General features: G+C 38.1%; 1 protein-coding gene across 1 annotated transcript; it reads left to right on the top strand.

The window, feature by feature from the left end:
- The first annotated feature begins 458 nt into the window (after positions 1-458).
- Positions 459-14,915, top strand: LOC127445829 (zygotic DNA replication licensing factor mcm6-like). Its single transcript, XM_051706234.1, has 16 exons — positions 459-648; positions 978-1,124; positions 2,282-2,392; positions 2,546-2,795; positions 3,295-3,460; positions 3,546-3,691; positions 4,070-4,220; positions 7,657-7,798; positions 8,018-8,159; positions 8,296-8,403; positions 8,584-8,739; positions 8,883-9,011; positions 9,161-9,455; positions 13,894-14,079; positions 14,207-14,346; positions 14,455-14,915. The coding sequence occupies exons 1-16, from the start codon at positions 548-550 to the stop codon at positions 14,575-14,577; spliced, it is 2,493 nt and encodes an 830-aa protein (XP_051562194.1). The 5' UTR covers positions 459-547; the 3' UTR covers positions 14,578-14,915.
- Positions 14,916-18,559: the final 3,644 nt, after the last annotated feature.

The raw sequence follows: 18,559 nt of genomic DNA, 5'->3' as shown, positions 1-18,559 counted from the left end.
CGGTTGGTCAAGAGTACGATCAAAGAACACATTTTAAATCAACAATAAAATCTAACAACAATGGAATCATAAATTGTGCTTCTTTACCTCAGTTAATGCTAAAAATGCAATTGTTTCGGTTTGTATAGCTAATGCGCATGCGCGTTCTCGAGTTGATTGACAGGTGATTTCTTTATCGAAAAGGTGATTGGCTCTTTAACTGTAAGAAGGACTTTCTTTCTACATCCGTCTACCGTTTCCATTTTTCCCATAATTTTAATAGAAGTGGCACATCTCTGCTAAACTGTCTCTGAAACTATCCAACAACCAACCTCAACGTGATTCCACGCCCCTGAACAGAATGCTCGAAAATGATTGGTCACTACAATCCAACTGTAGGCGCAGCACAGCGACACAACAATCTGATTGGTTGCCGGTGGCGCGAAAATAATCACATGGTACAGCATTTCGCGCGAAAACTTCTGCAAAGACTCGTGGAACTTAAGTGTGCCAGGCAGCACGGGAAATACCTTGTGTTATAACTTTGTAATAGCAATCGATTATTAAAATGGACCTTATGCAACCCGGAGTGGATCAGCAGGCTGGTCAGATGATTAAAGACGAACTGGCGGAAAAATGCCAAAAATTATTCCAGGCTTTTTTGGAAGAGTGAGTAAATGCTGTGTATCTTATTGTTTTAAGTATCAACCGTTACATGATAATAACCCAAGTAAATCTAACTCAGATAAATCATTACAAGTTTATTGTTTCCAATCGTATTGTTTAATAACACACACACACACACACACACACACACACACACACACACATATATATATATATGAAGTTGTAGAATGAACATAATTGACTTGTTTTCGAATTAGATTCGAGCACGTGAACATACATTTCATCGCGAACGTCCGATAGGCTATTTTGCGTGTGTATCTGTTTTCATTTGTTGTAGTTTTGCACTAATTCGTGAGCGAATCGTTCGGCAGATTCCATAATAGTGATGGAGAGGTAAAATACCTGCGGGAGGCAGAGGAGTTGATCCGGCCGGAGAGGAACACACTCGTGGTCAGTTTTACCGACCTGGAGGGATTTAATCAAGAATTGGCAACCGCCGTCCAGGAGGAATTCTACAGGTGTATATATATATATATATATATATATATATATATATATATATATATATATATATATATATATATATATATATATTTAAAAACTGTTTTTATGCAATATTTGATCTTTATTTATGTGTTTGTTAACACTATACTTTGTATTGTTCATGTTACCATGTAATAACATATGCACTTATTGTGTAATACTTTTGTGGATCTGCTTCTAAAAAATATGTTGTTGTTACTATAGTATATAATCATAGTATATTAATTAATTGCAACGTATGTCATTTGGACACTAATGTTTTTTTATAGCATCAGTTCCTGTGATACTTAAAGTTGCACTCAGTCATTTTTTTTTTTCTGATTAAAAAAGTTTTACTCCAAAAACAAATTAATAGTAATTTTGACATGTGTATAAAATCATGACCCATCACATGAGATGTCATATCAGTAACCTTATAAAAGCTGTTTTATTCTACATGGAGAGGGTCCCCGCATGGGGGCTGCCATGTTAGAATCACATGACCAGTCAATTCTTCTTCTTCTTCTTTCGGCTGCTCCCGTTAGGGGTCACCACATATTTGACTTGGCACAGGTTTTACGCCAGATGCCCTTCCTTACGCAACCCCATGTGGCTGGGGGAATCACATGACCAGTCGAATACTAGTCGCTTAATCTCAGTAACCACTCTCTTTTTGGACACTTTCACTCATGGATTAAATGAATCATGGCTGACCGTGAATAGTAAATGTCAGCAATGGCATCTGTAACTGAAAACTATTGTTTGAATGATGCTGCATCCATGCCGCTAGGTGTCAGTGTAAGTCCAAGATGATAAATAAAAAAAAAAATTACTTAGTGTACCTTTTACTATTATGGGACTTATCATGAGATATATGTATTATCTCAGGTGTGCAGTTTTTGAAAAAGTCATGTGTGTAATATCAGTAACCTTATAAAAGCTGTTTTATTCTACATGGAGAGGGTCCCCTAATGGGGGCTGCCATGTTAGAATCACATGACCAGTCGAATCGTACTTATAATTACCATGGCAATTACAGAGTGTTATAGTAGTGATGAAGTCTCTACAAAACTATGCACTTATGAACATATTATAATAATGATATTGATAATATACTGTTTTTACCTATACTAAGTAAAACTTTATCTTTTAGATTTTACCCCTACCTGTGCCGTGCTTTGCGTAACTTTGCTCGGGATCATGGGAAAGTCCCTGCCTCCAAGGAATTCTATGTTGCCTTCCAGGATCTGCCAACCAGACACAAGTAAAGAGAATTAAAAGACAAATGACTGACAAGACATGTAGATATTTTAGGAACTAAAATGTTAAACAGTTATAAGAAATATGAATTTAAATTTTGATGTTTTAAACACACATCTCTCTTACATATGTTTGTTTTTGTTCTGGTTTCCTGCAGGATCCGTGAGTTAACCACGGTGAAGGTTGGCTCATTGGTGCGGATCAGCGGTCAGGTTGTCCGTACTCATCCAGTTCACCCTGAGCTGGTGAGCGGGACGTTCCTGTGTCTGGACTGTCAGGGAGTGATAAAGGATGTGGAGCAGCAGTTTAAATACACTCAGCCGAGCATCTGTCGCAACCCTGTCTGCAACAACCGCAGACGTTTCCTCCTTGATACAAACAAGTCCAAATTCATTGACTTCCAGAAGGTTTGTTTTGTAAAAACAACAAAAAAAATGTGTTTTTTAATTTTGTTTTTTTTTAATTTTATGTATATATAATTTTTTTTTTTTTTTTTTAACAACTTAATTCTTCATTATTGAACAATGAAAATCCTAAAGCTTGGTTCAGTATAATTTGCTGATTCGTATTTCGCATATTAAGTAGGGTTAGAAAAAAATCATATCGATTTATATGTTGATTATTCATTGAATTTCTTTATTTTATTGGGGAAAAATTTTAAATAAATATGTTTTTGGGCATCTCCACATCATGACTGTATGCAATACATTGTGTGCAAAAAATGGTTTAAAGCATAATAGTACAATATCAATTGCATGTAACATTTACGTAATCACAACAACAACAAAAACAAACCTACTGTTTGTAAAAGTAGCAGTGAAACTCATTGGTGTTGCAGCCCAGATAATATGTGTTCTAAATGATTCCAGTCCATCTTATTCTGATAAATCTCTGCATTGACATCAGGTACGTATCCAGGAGACACAAGCGGAGCTGCCGCGGGGCTCAATTCCACGTAGTGTGGAGGTGATTCTGCGGGCGGAGGCTGTGGAGTCAGCACAGGCTGGTGATAAATGCGACTTTATTGGCTCCCTCATCGTTGTGCCTGATGTATCCCAGCTGGCCACGCCAGGTATACACCTGTCATGAAATCAGACATCACTGATGATTACTGAGTGGTAGTGAGTCTGTTTACCAAGTAAATATGTTTGTTTCAGGTGTGCGCACAGAGACCAGTTCTCGTACAGCTGCGACACAGGGTTATGAGAACGAGGGTGTGCGTGGACTCAAAGCGCTGGGCATCAGAGAACTCTCCTACAGACTCGCCTTCTTGGCGTGCCACGTAGCCCCAACCAATCCCAGAGTAAGAGATCAGGCCAAGCTGTCAGAATGCAGGTCTCTTAAAAAGCATTTTTTCTAGGGCTGGGCCATATAGCTAAAAAAAATTAGCTAAACTTTTGACAATAGTCTATATATTTCTGAATATTTATCTATTTGCTCTGAAATGGCTCAAAAGAGCATTTTTTAAAAATAATTTCCACCAAACAGGCATTATAGCCAATGAGATAAAATGTTTTACATGTAAAAGTAAAATACTCTTTTATAAAACGCTGATAACATGTACATTTCTATGTGATTTTAAAAAAAAATTCTTAATCATTGCAAATATAAAGTGAAAATTTGATAGAACCCTAATTCTCTGTGATTTTAAATTTGTTAAATGGACTGTCTCTGTTTGTAGTTTGGCGGTAAGGAGATCCGGGATGAGGAGCAGACGGCAGAGAGTATTAAGAACCAGATGTCGGTACAGGAATGGGAGAAGGTGTTCGAGATGAGCCAAGATAAGAACCTCTACCACAACCTCTGCACCAGCCTCTTCCCTACCATTCATGGTCAGTCGCTATTAACAACAACAACAACGTATTCTCAGTTGTGTAAAAGCTTACAGAGATTCACATATTTTTAAATAATGTTATATATCTTAGTCAATTACACAGACATAGTAAAAAATACTTCCAAAGGTGAGGAAGGGGATGATTTAAGTTACATAATTCATTCCACATAGCCAATAATATAATATCAATATGGTTTCCCTTACAAAAAGTACTGTGGTGGTACTTTTTATAAGGGAAACCATATTTTTAGGCACAGGCCTTAAAATGAAACCTGACCTGTACCCGAGACTGTGTACACCCTACCCTACACGGCCCGAATGATACCATCAGATTTTACGCCCGAACCCGAAAATGCTCAGTCTCTTTAATACATTTTATAACTTCTCTTAGCAAGTATTGTTGCAATAGACTGTATTTTAAGTAAGCATATTAAGTAACAGTCATAACAGAATTGTAACTGTAAACATACACAGTGTAAACAAGGCACAGAGGCCCCTCAGCACACCAGAGCAGAAGGAAATAAAGCATTGGCTTACTGGATATAAGGTGATGAAACTTTGCTTGGTGCAGAACAATCTGGAATAATGTGAAACAATGGCTACATTTACATGTACACCAATACTCTGATTATTGCGATCGGCGGCGGACGAATCTCAGTTGCCTCCACGTCTGAGACCGTCAATCAGCGCATCTTATCACGTGGCTTGTTGAGAGCGTTACCGTGGAGACCTAGCTCGTGTGGAGGCTCATGCTATTCTCCGCGGCATCCACGCACAACTCACCACGCGCCCCACCGAGTGCGAGAACCACATTATAATGACCACGAGGAGGTTAACCTAATGTGACTTTACCCTCCCCTGCTCTGTCTGTTTAGATTCACTAAAAAGAATTGAGTCATTTGTGAGTGAATCAGAATATACGTGATGGATGTTGTTGTGTTTCGTCCGCGACCACAGACTCATTTCTAAGACGTGTTTCCTTCCCATTATTTTTGCGGCATATGGTCTTTTTATCTCCCCAACATTCAATTCAGACTGCAAACAGACATTCACAACTAGGGAACAGTGTTGTCAAAAGTACCGGTACTTCGGTATCAAGATGATACTAAAATAAAAAAAGATGTAACGATGCCAGTGTTTCTGCAGTAGCGGTAAGACCGACTCAATCCGGTACCAGCGCGCAGTATGACAGACACACAACTGCTTTAAAATGCTCACAGGCTTATTTTGAATGCGTGCTCTGTTACTCCTTGTACACTGAAATGGACAGTTAATCAAATTAAAATCGTGACATGTCCTAGTGTGATTTATTGAACCGCTAAAGGCTGCAGTCTTACTGTGGAAGAGCTGCGTACTTTAAAAAAATTTGACCGCTCATCCACTAGAAACTCCATAGACATTGAGAATCATTCACGTTGTATGAGATGAAAGAGCAGCGCACTTATCCATTGTGAACCATGCAGCACATGTAAAATATATATTTATATAATTAAAATCACAGCATTTGTACTTTAATCTCAGCTCAGGTTTATTTATATCGCATTTAAAACAACAGAGTTGACCAAAGTGCTTCACAGTAATACAATTTAAAACATAACTTTTCAAAATTACCACATACACAAACACCAGTAATCTAAAACACAAACACTCTAAAACTGTGTCCTACATTTCATTTGTCAGACTCAAAGGCCTGTGTAAAGTGATGAGATTTCAGATGTGTGTTTTCGAAGTTTTTCGAACCTGTGCTTCCGTTTGCAGTACTGGTGCAGGCGCACTTTGATCAGAGTGGAAAAAAATGCGATTAATACGTTTACATGCTAGAATAAAGCGATTAATATAGGAGTACTCCACATATCTTATGGCGATTATCATTACACTGATTATAGGCATAATCGCAATATCATAATCGCAATATTCTGTTTACATGAGCTACAATTTAATTGCAGTATTGCCTTAATCACATTGTAATCGCATTACGAGCGTGTATGTAAACGTAGCCAATGTAACAGTCACATAAAGTCATCTTTGCAGTCTGAACTTGTTTAGAGAGTTGAAAACAAGCTAGATGCAGCACAACTAATTAAACAGAACGCAGATGTCTTGACATGCACTTCTTAACTTGACATGGTGTCTAAGTATGTGCCGGTCCCGCGTGAGATGCTGAAGAGACAGTGAGACGTGGTGCAACACTCAAAGGCATCTGTCCAGCATGTCTTCACATAGGAAAACAATGGAAAAATAGAGCAGAAGCACGTCTGTCAGTAAAAGCGCATGCGTGAAACAAGTTAGGTAGGTGTGACGAGGAGGAGGGTGGGGCCGGGCCATGACTACACACACCCGGCCCCCAATCGGGCTAATCAGCCGAGGAGAGGGATAAGTGCAGTGGAATGCAGCAGTTCGGGAGAGAGCTACACGCAGCTGCAGTGTGTGCATTTGTGTTCTGTGTCTTTTTGTTGAAGTATTCATTAAACCATTATTTTAACGGTTCATCCAGTTCCCACTGCCTCCTTTACCATTTTGAACCTTGTTACAGTAGGCCTGTTTATTTTTTACTACTACGAACCTGACCCGAACCCAAAGTCATACTTGAAAAACTGATCCAAACCCGGCAAAAAACCTAGCGGTTTCTCAGGTCCCGTCAGGCACAGGTCGGGGTGTAGAGTACCATGTGTCAGATACCATGCCATGATTTATATACATATATAATGGTATTTCAAAGAATAGTATTGTGCTACCATGGAACATGTCTGGAAAAACCTTGGTATTATCATGGTACTTTTAACAGTCATGGAATTTCTATAGATAATACAGTATATATATGTTTTCTAGTTTTTCTCTACCCTAAAATTTCATGAGCTTGATATTACTCTTGTGTAGAGTAAAACCATAGTGAAGTCTCATTTGTCAGTGAATCATTCTTTTGAGTTAGTTCTTTTCAAAGAATTACTCAAAAAGGTTCATAAATCGCTCTAGATTCATTTGCAAATCAGTCTAAATTAAAATGATTTGTAAAGCTCCAGGTAAGCCTCCAGTAATCACAAAGTCCTGGAAAAGTTATGGAAATTCATTGGTCTAAAAGGGTGGGAATGCTGGTTTAAAAATGCAGTGAAAATCGTTTTCACTGTATTTCACTAAAAGAAAAGAGTTTATCAGAAAATAAAAACAAGAATGATATTTATTCATACCCAATAATATGTGCCAATGTAATAATATGTTATAACAAACATATATGTTTTACATTGTTTTTAACATGACATGATTTAATATAACAAATAAAGTGTATTAAGATAACCATGTTATTTACAATGTTGTGTAATTTTATGTACATAATCCATTCCACATGATCTATCAAGATGACATTCTTATACTGTATGACAACATTCTTTCATATAAAGTTTCATGATAATCTAACAGAAAATTATCTTATATCTCAGGCAATGACGAGGTCAAGCGGGGAATTCTGCTCATGCTGTTTGGAGGTGTTCCTAAAACCACCATGGAGGGCACGTCTTTGAGAGGAGACATCAATGTTTGCGTCGTAGGAGACCCCAGCACAGCCAAGAGCCAGTTCCTCAAGTGAGACTTGTTCATTTTTTATGTTTGTTTCTTAATGTTATTACAGGTTAAATATAATATTCGTACCCTACACTTTATTATTTGCATTTTGATAGCGAACTTAGACAGTATTATTCGAGTTTTAATCATAAACAAATCGATTGTAGAGAATGTTTTTGTCTGAAAGATGTACAAAAATGTTTAAATCCATTAGTTCTCATGGTTTGGTTGTTATTTCAGGCACGTTGAGGAGTTCAGTCCACGGGCGGTCTACACCAGCGGTAAAGCCTCCAGCGCGGCCGGTCTCACAGCTGCTGTGGTGAGAGATGAGGAATCGCACGAGTTTGTCATTGAGGCCGGAGCGCTGATGCTGGCTGACAATGTGAGTTTAATGCACAACATAATGACTTTCACAAATAGTTCATTTCTGTGAAGCACTTATGCATACGAGTATGTTTTGAAACTGAAATCCCTGTTAATTTGGAGTTGAAGAGTTGACTTCTTATTTTTGTCCTTAGGGTGTTTGCTGCATTGATGAGTTTGATAAGATGGAAACGAGAGACCAGGTGGCCATCCACGAGGCTATGGAACAACAGACAATCTCCATCACCAAAGCAGGTGTCAAGGTAAGTGTTTAAGATTAAAATCCAAATTTCTAGTTATACTTGACAGGCATCAGACCATTTAATCTTGGAACTTTCTGATGTTTCCGATAGCAGTTTGGATAAAATGACATGTGAGGTGGTCATGTAGCTATGATCATTTATTCTTGTTGCAAAAAAAAAAAAAAAAAATGCAAATTGTAGGCCACTCTGAATGCTCGCACATCCATCTTGGCTGCGGCGAACCCAGTAGGCGGCCGCTACGACCGCTCCAAATCTCTCAAACAGAATGTCAACCTGTCTGCACCCATCATGTCCCGTTTCGATCTCTTCTTCATCCTGGTGGATGACTGTAATGAGGTATGCATGTGTTTCTATACCTGGTATATATTATACTTCTCTTTACCTTTGATAGCAGTTTTCGCTATTTAATTTTCTAAAATAAAATAGCATATAATAATGTGTATGGATACATTGTCGGTAACAACTGCCTCTCTCCTTAGGTCACCGATTATGCTATTGCCAGGCGTATAGTGGACCTCCACTCCAGGATTGAGAGTTCTGTTGACCGCATGTACAGTCTGGATGAGATTCGCAGATATTTGCTCTTTGCCCGCCAATTCAAACCAAAGGTGACAGGAAGGCCCATCAAAACGCATGAAATAGAGAATAGGCAAATTGAAACTATTAAATAGCCTGGGAGGTTATCCAAACATATTAGATGTTGTTGGTAACTTATGTTAATATTTAATGAACTGTATGCCTCTGTGTGTGGTGTCAGATCTCAAAGGAGTCTGAGGAATTCATTGTAGAGCAGTACAAGCGTCTGAGACAGAGGGATGGCTCTGGAGTCACTAAATCGGCCTGGAGGATCACAGTCCGCCAGCTTGAAAGCTTGATCCGTCTCTCTGAGAGCATGGCCAGGATGCACTGCTGCGATGAGGTTCAGCCAAAGCATGTCAAGGAGGCTTTCAGGCTGCTGAACAAGTCTATTATTCGGGTCGAGACTCCTGACATAAACCTGGATCAGGGGGAAGAGGAGGCCATGGAGGCAGAAGGCAACAATCCCATGAATGGTAGAGTCATCTTCTATTCATAGACACTTTCCTTAAACACTTCATTCAGGTTTTAATTTTTAAAAAAATTGACAGTTCTGCTCAGAACAACATGCCTAAAAATTAGAGCTGTGTCCCAAATGACACACTATCAGGGCTTGACATTAGCTTTTTTACTCACAGGCCACTGTGGCTAGTGCTGTTACAAAGTCATTAGCCACTCATCATCTTTTTTAATAGCCAAAATCCTTCACCCCTACAAAAAGTGATAAAGGCTACAGATTTAATAGAAATCTGTAACATTTCTCTCATAATACCAGTTAGTAAGGGTGATGAATTGTAGATTGAAAAGCCTTGTAATTTATGTTGTTACATGCCACAGTGTTGTTTCCCCTTTTCCTCGTCAGTGCGTTTAATGTATGACTTCTTTCAAAGGGCTCTAATGTAGAAAAACCTGTGTAAAATTTATAATGGGTTGCATACATTTTGTGATCTGTGCCGCAATATCGAGGGAAGCCTGGTTGAATCCAGCATGTGATCAACTCTGCTCCATCCTACCTCTGGAGTGCGCATAATGATAATGCGTGGAGAATGATGGAAGCTGATATCGGATAAGCTGATTTTTAACTGATATTCACACAATTTTCAATGCAGGAATAACCCTGAAAACATCACCTGCCAAAGTTGCTAGTAAGTGTGATGTAGTTACCCGCCACTGCCGATTTCTACCCACATTTGGCGTGTGTTAAGGTCCACTATACACTATGCACTTACAATTTACACAGTGCACTCAGCCTTGTAGTTTGTGGATGTTTAAAGTGTAGTATCGTCCCAAATGGAACACTTAAAGGTTTTTACTACATGGAAGCATTCGCCGTTTACCAGCTGATGGAAGTGACGTTTGAAACGCATGCGATGTGTTGCCGCTATTTGGTGCCAGATGGGCTGGTTTGAGTATTTCTGTAACTGCTGATCTCCTGGGATTTTCACGCACAACAGTCTCTAGAATTTACTCAGAATGGTGCCAAAAGCACCCAGTGAGGGGCAGTTCCATGGACAGAAATGCCTTGTTGATGAGAGAGGTCAACAGAGAATGGTCAGACTGGTTCAAACTGACAAAGTCTATGGTAACTCAGATAACTACTCTGTACAGTTGTGCTGAGAAGAATAGTATCGCAGGTTGGTGCTGTTTTGGCGACACGAGGGGGACCTACACAATATTAGGCAGGTGGTTTTAATGTTATGGCTGATCGGTGTCTGTATATATTTAAGCAATACTGAGCTGGTATGAAAACAGACCTTTTCTATGTGGATTGTGCACTGATTTTGCACTGATATGACTATGCAAAGGTACTCAGAAGGCTGCTTTCTTAAACAAATATTTTTATCAAAGAATATTTGACATTATTATTATACATTATCAACAAAATCTAGAAATGAACATTGAGAAAATAAAGAATAAATAAAAATACAATAAATAGCTTAATAAACATCAGTACTGATAGTATATGGCAATTGCTGACCACTTAAATAAAGAATAAATAAAATAAAATAAAAATCAGTACTGTATGTTTAGTATTAGTCAATTGCTGACCATTTAAATAAAGAATAAATAAAAATACAATAAATGCATAAATAAACATCATTACTGTATGTTTAGTATCAGTCAAATGCTGACCATTTAAATAAAGAATAATAAAAATACAATAAATAGCTAAATAAACATCAGTACTGTTTACTATCAGTCAATTGCTGACCACTTAAAGAATAAATAAAATAAAATAAAAATCAGTATTGTATGTTTAGTATCAGTCAAATGCTGACCACTTAAAAAAGAATAAATAAAAATAAAATAAATAGCTAAATAAACATCAGGGGCCGGTTGCACAAGCTATACGTACATTACAACTTAGTCTAGCTGTGGCATAAATGGGCACTAAGTCACAATTTACGCTCTACTAAATATTTGAGCATTGCACCATTACATTTATGTAGAATGTAACCCTACATATAAACTAAATATATACGGAAGCCTCCGACCAGGAGTAACGGATGGAATAAAAAAGCAGACTCATTTTATGACATCAATGAGCTCATGTTTCGCGTGACAGGCTTCAGTACTTTTGACATACAGTACGATGTTGACATTTACACTCGTTTACATTTATGAGAGAGGAAAAAAACGTACTTTTAAGCGGCTCTTCAGTATGAAACCGATCTAACGGTGCAGTTTTTAGGGTGCGTCGCTCAGTGTCAAGTTTCAACACATTCAAAATATATATAATATATTAAAATGAATAAATGCCTATTTTTCCAGCCTGTTGTATTAGTATTTATTTATCACCCCTCATTTATTTTATATACAGTTCCTGTATATTATTATTTACACAGGGCAAATATACTATTTATTAAATCTACTTTTATTACATATCCTATATTAATGTCTGGAAAACCAGACTTTTAAATATTACATTTTATAAATGCAGCGACTGGAATTGTTCGGTTGAAGGGGGTACCAAATTGTGAATCCTGAACAAAACAGTTTGGTGAACACATGTTTACACGCTGACAAGGTATGAAAGTAGCTACGTGGTTAGCTAGTTAGCTGTAAGCTCGTTGCCACAGAGAGTAAAAGATGGACTTTATTTAATTTCCAGCATTTTGTCAGCAATGCGAAGCGTGAAATCAACACTCACCACACGCAATCCACCACCGTACCGTTGTCTGCTGAGCTGCAAAAAGATGCTCTGATGTTTACCTTTCAATCTGCTACATTACTGACTGCACTGACAAACTATAGCTGGCTAACAGCAAACAGACATGAGTGACATGGTTGTCAGGGACAGGGTTAACATTATATTAGTTATATAAAAAGATGGGGTAATTTTTTATTAACTCTCCAGTATGTATTTCACAAACTAGTTAGCAATTTAACGAGAAGAGATCTCCTCAAATCTGCACCGTTTAACTCCGCCCTGTCTGCAGAGCCACCGTCAGCTCAGTCAGCTCTGTAAACAATGGAGTCGGAGTGCACTCTGCTGGACAAAATGACACCAATTCTAAAGCATTGTTTTCTGCTTTATATGTTCTGAAAAAAAGTTTTCATATTGGTAAAATATACGCCGATACCGATATATCGGTAAAAGGCTAATATATTGAAACAACCACACCATCTTTTTCCAGAGCAGCCTGTATTTCTCCTGAGGTTACCTGTGGGTTTTTCTTTATATCCTGAACAGTTCTTCTGGCAGTTGTGGCTGAAATCTTTCTTGGTCTACCTGAACTTGGCTTGGTATCAAGAGATCCCCGAATTTTCCACTTCTTAATAAGTGATTGAACAGTACTGAATGGCATTTTCAAGGCTTTGGATATCTTTTTATATCCTTTTCCAGCTTTATAAAGTCATGCTCACAACAAACTCATTGACTATTTATACACAGACACTAATTGCAATTGCAATTTAAAAAGCCACAGGTGTGGGAAATTAACCTTTAATTGCCATTTAAACCTGTGTGTGTCACCTTGTGTGTCTGTAACAAGGCCAAACATTCAAGAGTATGTAAACTTTTGATCAGGGCCATATGGATGATTTCTGTTACCATTATGATTTAAAAAGGAGCCAAACAACTATGTGATAATAAATGGCTTCGTATGATCACTATCCTTAAAAAAAAGACCGTTTTTTTGCATGATCAGTCCTATTTTCCAAATCAATTCCAAAATTTCACAATTTCTGCCAGGGTATGCAAACTTTTGAGCACAACTGTATATTGGTCGGGCACTAATAGAAACCGCAATGTCCTCCGCCATTTTAAACAGTGTGTATCCAATGTGGAAACTCTGGTAAGAGGTAAGCGCCTTGAGTTCTGTAATCAATCAGTCTGTTGTGTCTCTCAGCTGTGATGAGCCGTAATGCTGAAGTTGTTCGTTTAAAGCCATTTAAAGCTATTTCCTAGCTTTAGTAGTGTAGTGCTGATCATGGAGCGCTGTTGTATGTAAACAGTGGCTGACCCGGATTCACTTCATGTCACCAACTGGCTCATATTACACATAAAAATGATCTTTTGCCACCACCTGCTGGCTAACATATGTAATGTCTCTTACACTTTAGTTTAGAATGGCATGAACACAAGCGGAGTGATACACACAGTGAAGCGTCTGAGTGCTGATGGTGTCAAACCATCAGTGCTCATGGAACGTCTCTTGTCCAATCAGATTTGAGGACCAGAACTAACTGTTGTATATATATTTATAATTATTTTAATATGATTATTTGTAAAAATGTAATAATTATATATTGAATTATTTTTATTTAGGGGGCTATCTCTGCAAATATGGATATATGTAAATAATTGCAATAAATGAATCGGCATATCATGTAATTAATTCGATTAAAAATGTATATTGATTGACAGCCCTACTCTAAACACATTTCTCTGTTTTCTCGCTTTTTTTTTAGGACAAGATGTACCTAACGGTGTGAACGGAGCTGTGAATGGAGAAGTAAATGGTCATGAGCACACAAACGGTATTAACGGTCATGAGGTCAACGGAGAAAGTGCTAAACCATCGCTGCGTCTGTCGTTTGCGGAGTACAAACGGATTTCTAACTTGTTGGTGCTACACCTGCGCCGTTCAGAGGAAGGTGAGCATTCACAAACACAACAGATAAAAAGTAACACAAGTGCAAGAATGCAATAGAAATAAATATGCAGATTATGCATGCTGAACAAAAAGCACATTACTAATTTTCATTGTGTTTTTACCCCTAGCTGAGGATGAAGCTGCACTTACAAAGAGTGCAGTAGTGAATTGGTACCTGAAGGAAATCGAATCAGAGATTGATTCAGAAATGGAACTCATCAATAAGAAGACAATTATAGAGAAAGTTATCCACAGACTGGTTCACTATGTAAGGAAATATTTATATTTTTTATCAGTTATAAATCTGTATAAGTTTAAATTATTTGTTGTATGGAGAGTGCGTAAAAAAGGTAATATTTATTTTTGTCTTCATTAGGATTATATTCTGATTGAGCTGACACAGTCTGGGCTGAAATGTTCTGTTGAGTCCAGTGGAACAGAACCCCAGGAGGAAGATGTTACTCTTGTGGTCAACCCCAATTACACGTTTGATGACTAGACCATCTTTTGATGCTACATTCTCCGCTGTACAAACAGTGTACATCTGTTTATTACATTCAAGATAAGGATGTTTGATGGGATGGTGGTTAGTAAGCAGCCCTCTTCAGTCTCTTCTCTGTGTAAATTGGTTCTTTGCTGATTATTGCCTTTTTTACTTTTTCTATGGAGATTGTTTTTCCTCTATGTTTTAATTGCTTCCTAAAGTTTTATCTCCAACTTCATTTTAAAAAGGAGCTGTGACCTTGACCAAAAATATGCATTTTGTAAATATGTTTATTGTTTTTAGTGTTCTAGTGTTTTTAGAATATGTTACGATGTTATTAATAAACCTGCATAAAATGCTTTACGATTTATTGTGTTTTTTTGGTGTCAAAATAAGTTGTATTCATCATGCATTAAAATTAATACAAAAGTTTAACCAATATCAGGTTTTAGTTAATACATATGTTTGCCCAAAATCAAGATTCTAATCTTGTGTATATTTCACTTCATACATTGTAAGGGCAAGTTGTCAATTGTTCGAATAACTTGGATTTCACATCAGTTGTTGATTTTTTCAAATCATACATTACAAAAAATAAAGCAAGCGTACATAACGTGTTGATAAACTAATATATTAAGAAAATAATTTTCGTAAAAGTTTGAAAATGGCTAAATGCGGCCATGTTTTATTGATCATGAATGTATTGAACCAGAGACTTTAGTATATATTTATATAATAAATGTATATACACCAATCAGCCACAACATTAAAACCATTAAAAGGTCCCCCTTGTGCCGTCAAAACAGCTCTGACCCATCGAGGCATGGACTCCACAACACCTCTGAAGGTGTCCTGTGGTATCTGGCATTAGCAGCAGATCCTTTTAAGTCCTGTAAGTTGCGAGTTGGGGCCTCCATGGATCGGACTTGTTGGAACAGCACATCCCCTAGATGCTCAATTGGATTGAGATCTGGGGAAATTGGAGGCCAAGTCAACACCTTGAACTCTTCATCATGTTCCTCAAACCATTCCGGAACAATCTTTGCAATGAAACAGGGCGCATTATCCTGCTGAAAGAGGCCACTGCCATCAGGGAATACCGTTGCCATGAAGGGGTGTATCTGGTCTGCAACAATCTATAGGTGATACTTGTCAAAGTAACCTCCACATGAATGCCAGGATCCAAGGTTTCCCAGCAGAACATTGCCCAGAGCATCACACTGCCTCTGCCGGCCTGCTCTTCCCATAGTGCATCCTGCTGCCATCTCTTCCCCAGATAAACGACGCGCACGCACCCGGCCGTCCACATGATCTAAAAGAAAACGTGATTCATCGTAACAGGCCATCTTCTTCCATTGCTCCATGGTCCAGTTCTGACGCTCACATGCCCATTGTAGGCACTTTTGGCAGTGGACAGGGGTCATCATGGGCACTCTGACCGGTCTTTGGCTACGCAGCAAGCTGCGATGCACTGTGTGTTCTGACACATTTCTGTCATGGCCAGCATTAAGTTTTTCAGCAATTTGTGCTACAGTAGCTCTTCTGTTGGATCGGAACACACGGGCTAGCCTTCGCTCCCCACGTACATCAATGAGCCTTGGGCGCCCATGACCCTGTCGCCGGTTCACCAGTTGTCCTTCCTTGGACCACTTTTGGTAGGTACTAACCACTGCATACCGGGAACACCCAACATGATGTTTGAAGATGCTCTGACCCAGTCGTCTAGCCATCACAATTTGGCCCTTGTCAAAGTCGCTCAGATCCTTATGTTTGCCCATTTTAAACGCTTGATGTCAATGTTACATATTAGTCCTTTAATGTTGTGACTGATCAGTATATTTACAGGTAATAGCATTAATAGTATATATTTAGCCCGAGACGCACCACATGTACAGAGACTATTATGGGCATTTTCCAAATGCCCTTTAAGGGCACTTCGGGAAGGGGACGCCACTCGAAGAGTCGTTCCAAACAAAAGTAAGAAAGTTTTTTTTTTCCACAAAGGGCCCTTTTACAAGACTTTTAGTGGAGGGTACATTCAAACTTTAATGCAATGCTCTTTAGAAAGCCCACATCAAGAACTCTGTCCTTTGTTGTAAGTAGGGCACAAGGATGATCACTTTCCAATGGAATTCAGAGATGCACCACTTCTATTAAAATGAATGGGAGAAATTGGAAGTTCCAATTTGGAACACCCAATATGGCGAATGTAGAAACGGAAGTCCCGCCTTACATAGACTGTCGATCAACTCGAGATCGCGCGTGCGCATTAGCTAGACCAGCCGGCAAAGTAGCGTTTTATTTATTTATTTATTTATTTTATTTTTATTTATTTTTTTTTTTGCATGATCTTAGGTAAAGAAGCACAGGATATGAAACCATTGCTGTCATATCTTACTTTTGATTTGAAATATGTTCTTAGATCGTAATCTTGAAATTGCTTTGGAAATTTCGGTCTTTCCCCTTTCAAGCATATTGGAACTGGAGGCTACTTTCATGCCGCCTGTCTCCAGGGAGCGTTCCAAATATGGCCGCCGAGTGGACGGAAATGCTTTGAAAAGGACTTTGATTGAACACGTCCCTTAAAATGGCGCGTCATAGTGCGTCGTGAACGCGCTCTGTCTTCCTACACAACAAAGATGGCTGCGTCCTGTAGGAATCTGACGAGGTCGGCTTTTCAAGGTAGATGAAAGCAGTTTTTTTCTTCAAATATTTCGTTTCTTTAATCATGGTACGTATCCATTAACTGGCTAGACACTGATGTGTTTAGTAGTAAAGTATCTTTTTTCCAACCACTACCGATAATTTAAAAAACTACGTCGTTACCTTGATAGTTTTTCAGCCAGGTGGGTTACTGTCATTTCATTAATGTAAGAAGAGATTCATGCAGTAACAATGTTAACTGATATAACGCATATAATGTAAGCTAAATATCTCTGAATTTAAGCTCATTTGTAATAATGAAAACTGCACACACACACATTAAATTATCCCAAAAGTAGTGCATACAACTCAATTTGCCATATTCCAAGTATTCTGTACTTGCCATGCAATACCTTTTTTGGGTCAAACACCAAACCTCATTACCCCAATATATATATATATATATATATATATATATATATATATATATATATATATATATAATTGTATTTTTATTTATTTTTTTGACAATCAATTATGCTTGAAAACTGGCTAGTCAATACATTTTTTTAAAAAAAAGCCTCTTTAAGTCACTAAGACACTTGTCCAGCAGGTTGGTATGGTAAGAAAGCACCTGCCTAGACAATAAATGTAAGTTGAATTTGATTTCAAATTCTTTAACCATTTTCAAAATTGTGTTTTAGGTTTGTGTCACCTCTCAAATAGGACATTGTGGATAGGATCTTCCTTTGAGCAAAGCGTTTTCCATCTCAGATTGCAGGAGAATGTTTTGCACAGCAGAGCTCTACACTGCAGGCATTACCTCTTACAAACCATCACCAAGACAGAGTATCAGAAAGTAACAAACACACAAAAAGCAACAGAGCCTGAAAATAAGACAGACCAACAAAAGACAGAAGAGGAGGAAGAGGAAGATAACAAGCCTGAGTACATCCCTAAAAGAAAGGCAAAAAATCCAATGATGAAGATTGGATATGCATGGTAAGAGCAGCTTATATTGCTTTTTGTGTTCTCTATAGAACCAGTACTGGAAATCTTGAAATAATAAATTAAATATTCAAGCTACTGACACTTGAGTGTTTTATCTTAGGATGATTGGCCTGCCCACTGGAATCATTGGCTTTATTCTGGCAAAAAGACAAGTGGATAAGAACCGACTGAAACAGCTGAAAATCAGACAGAGAATGAAGCAGGCCAATGAGGGCGATTACGAGAGTGGCAGATATAAACCAGCCACCACGATGCAGTGACAGCCTCTACTTGTTTGAAATGACTATTGTCCTACAGATTACAGAATGCACTCATTGAGCACTTATCATTGGATTGCATGGAA

This window comes from Myxocyprinus asiaticus, chromosome 9, assembly GCF_019703515.2.
Source record: "Myxocyprinus asiaticus isolate MX2 ecotype Aquarium Trade chromosome 9, UBuf_Myxa_2, whole genome shotgun sequence".
Taxonomy (NCBI): Eukaryota; Metazoa; Chordata; class Actinopteri; order Cypriniformes; family Catostomidae; genus Myxocyprinus; species Myxocyprinus asiaticus.
Note: the sequence above shows the minus strand (reverse complement) of the source record. Positions and strands in the feature narration are given on the sequence as shown.

What these genes read in the sequence shown, in the direction of transcription:
- LOC127445829 (XM_051706234.1), top strand. Translation starts at nt 548, where the DNA reads ATGGACCTTATGCAACCCGGAGTGGATCAGCAGGCTGGTCAGATGATT. An exon ending in CCCGCCAATTCAAACCAAAG is followed by an intron (nt 9,012 to 9,160) that starts GTGACAGGAAGG and finishes GTGTGGTGTCAG; the next exon opens with ATCTCAAAGGAGTCTGAGGA. An exon ending in CCTGCGCCGTTCAGAGGAAG is followed by an intron (nt 14,080 to 14,206) that starts GTGAGCATTCAC and finishes TTTTACCCCTAG; the next exon opens with CTGAGGATGAAGCTGCACTT.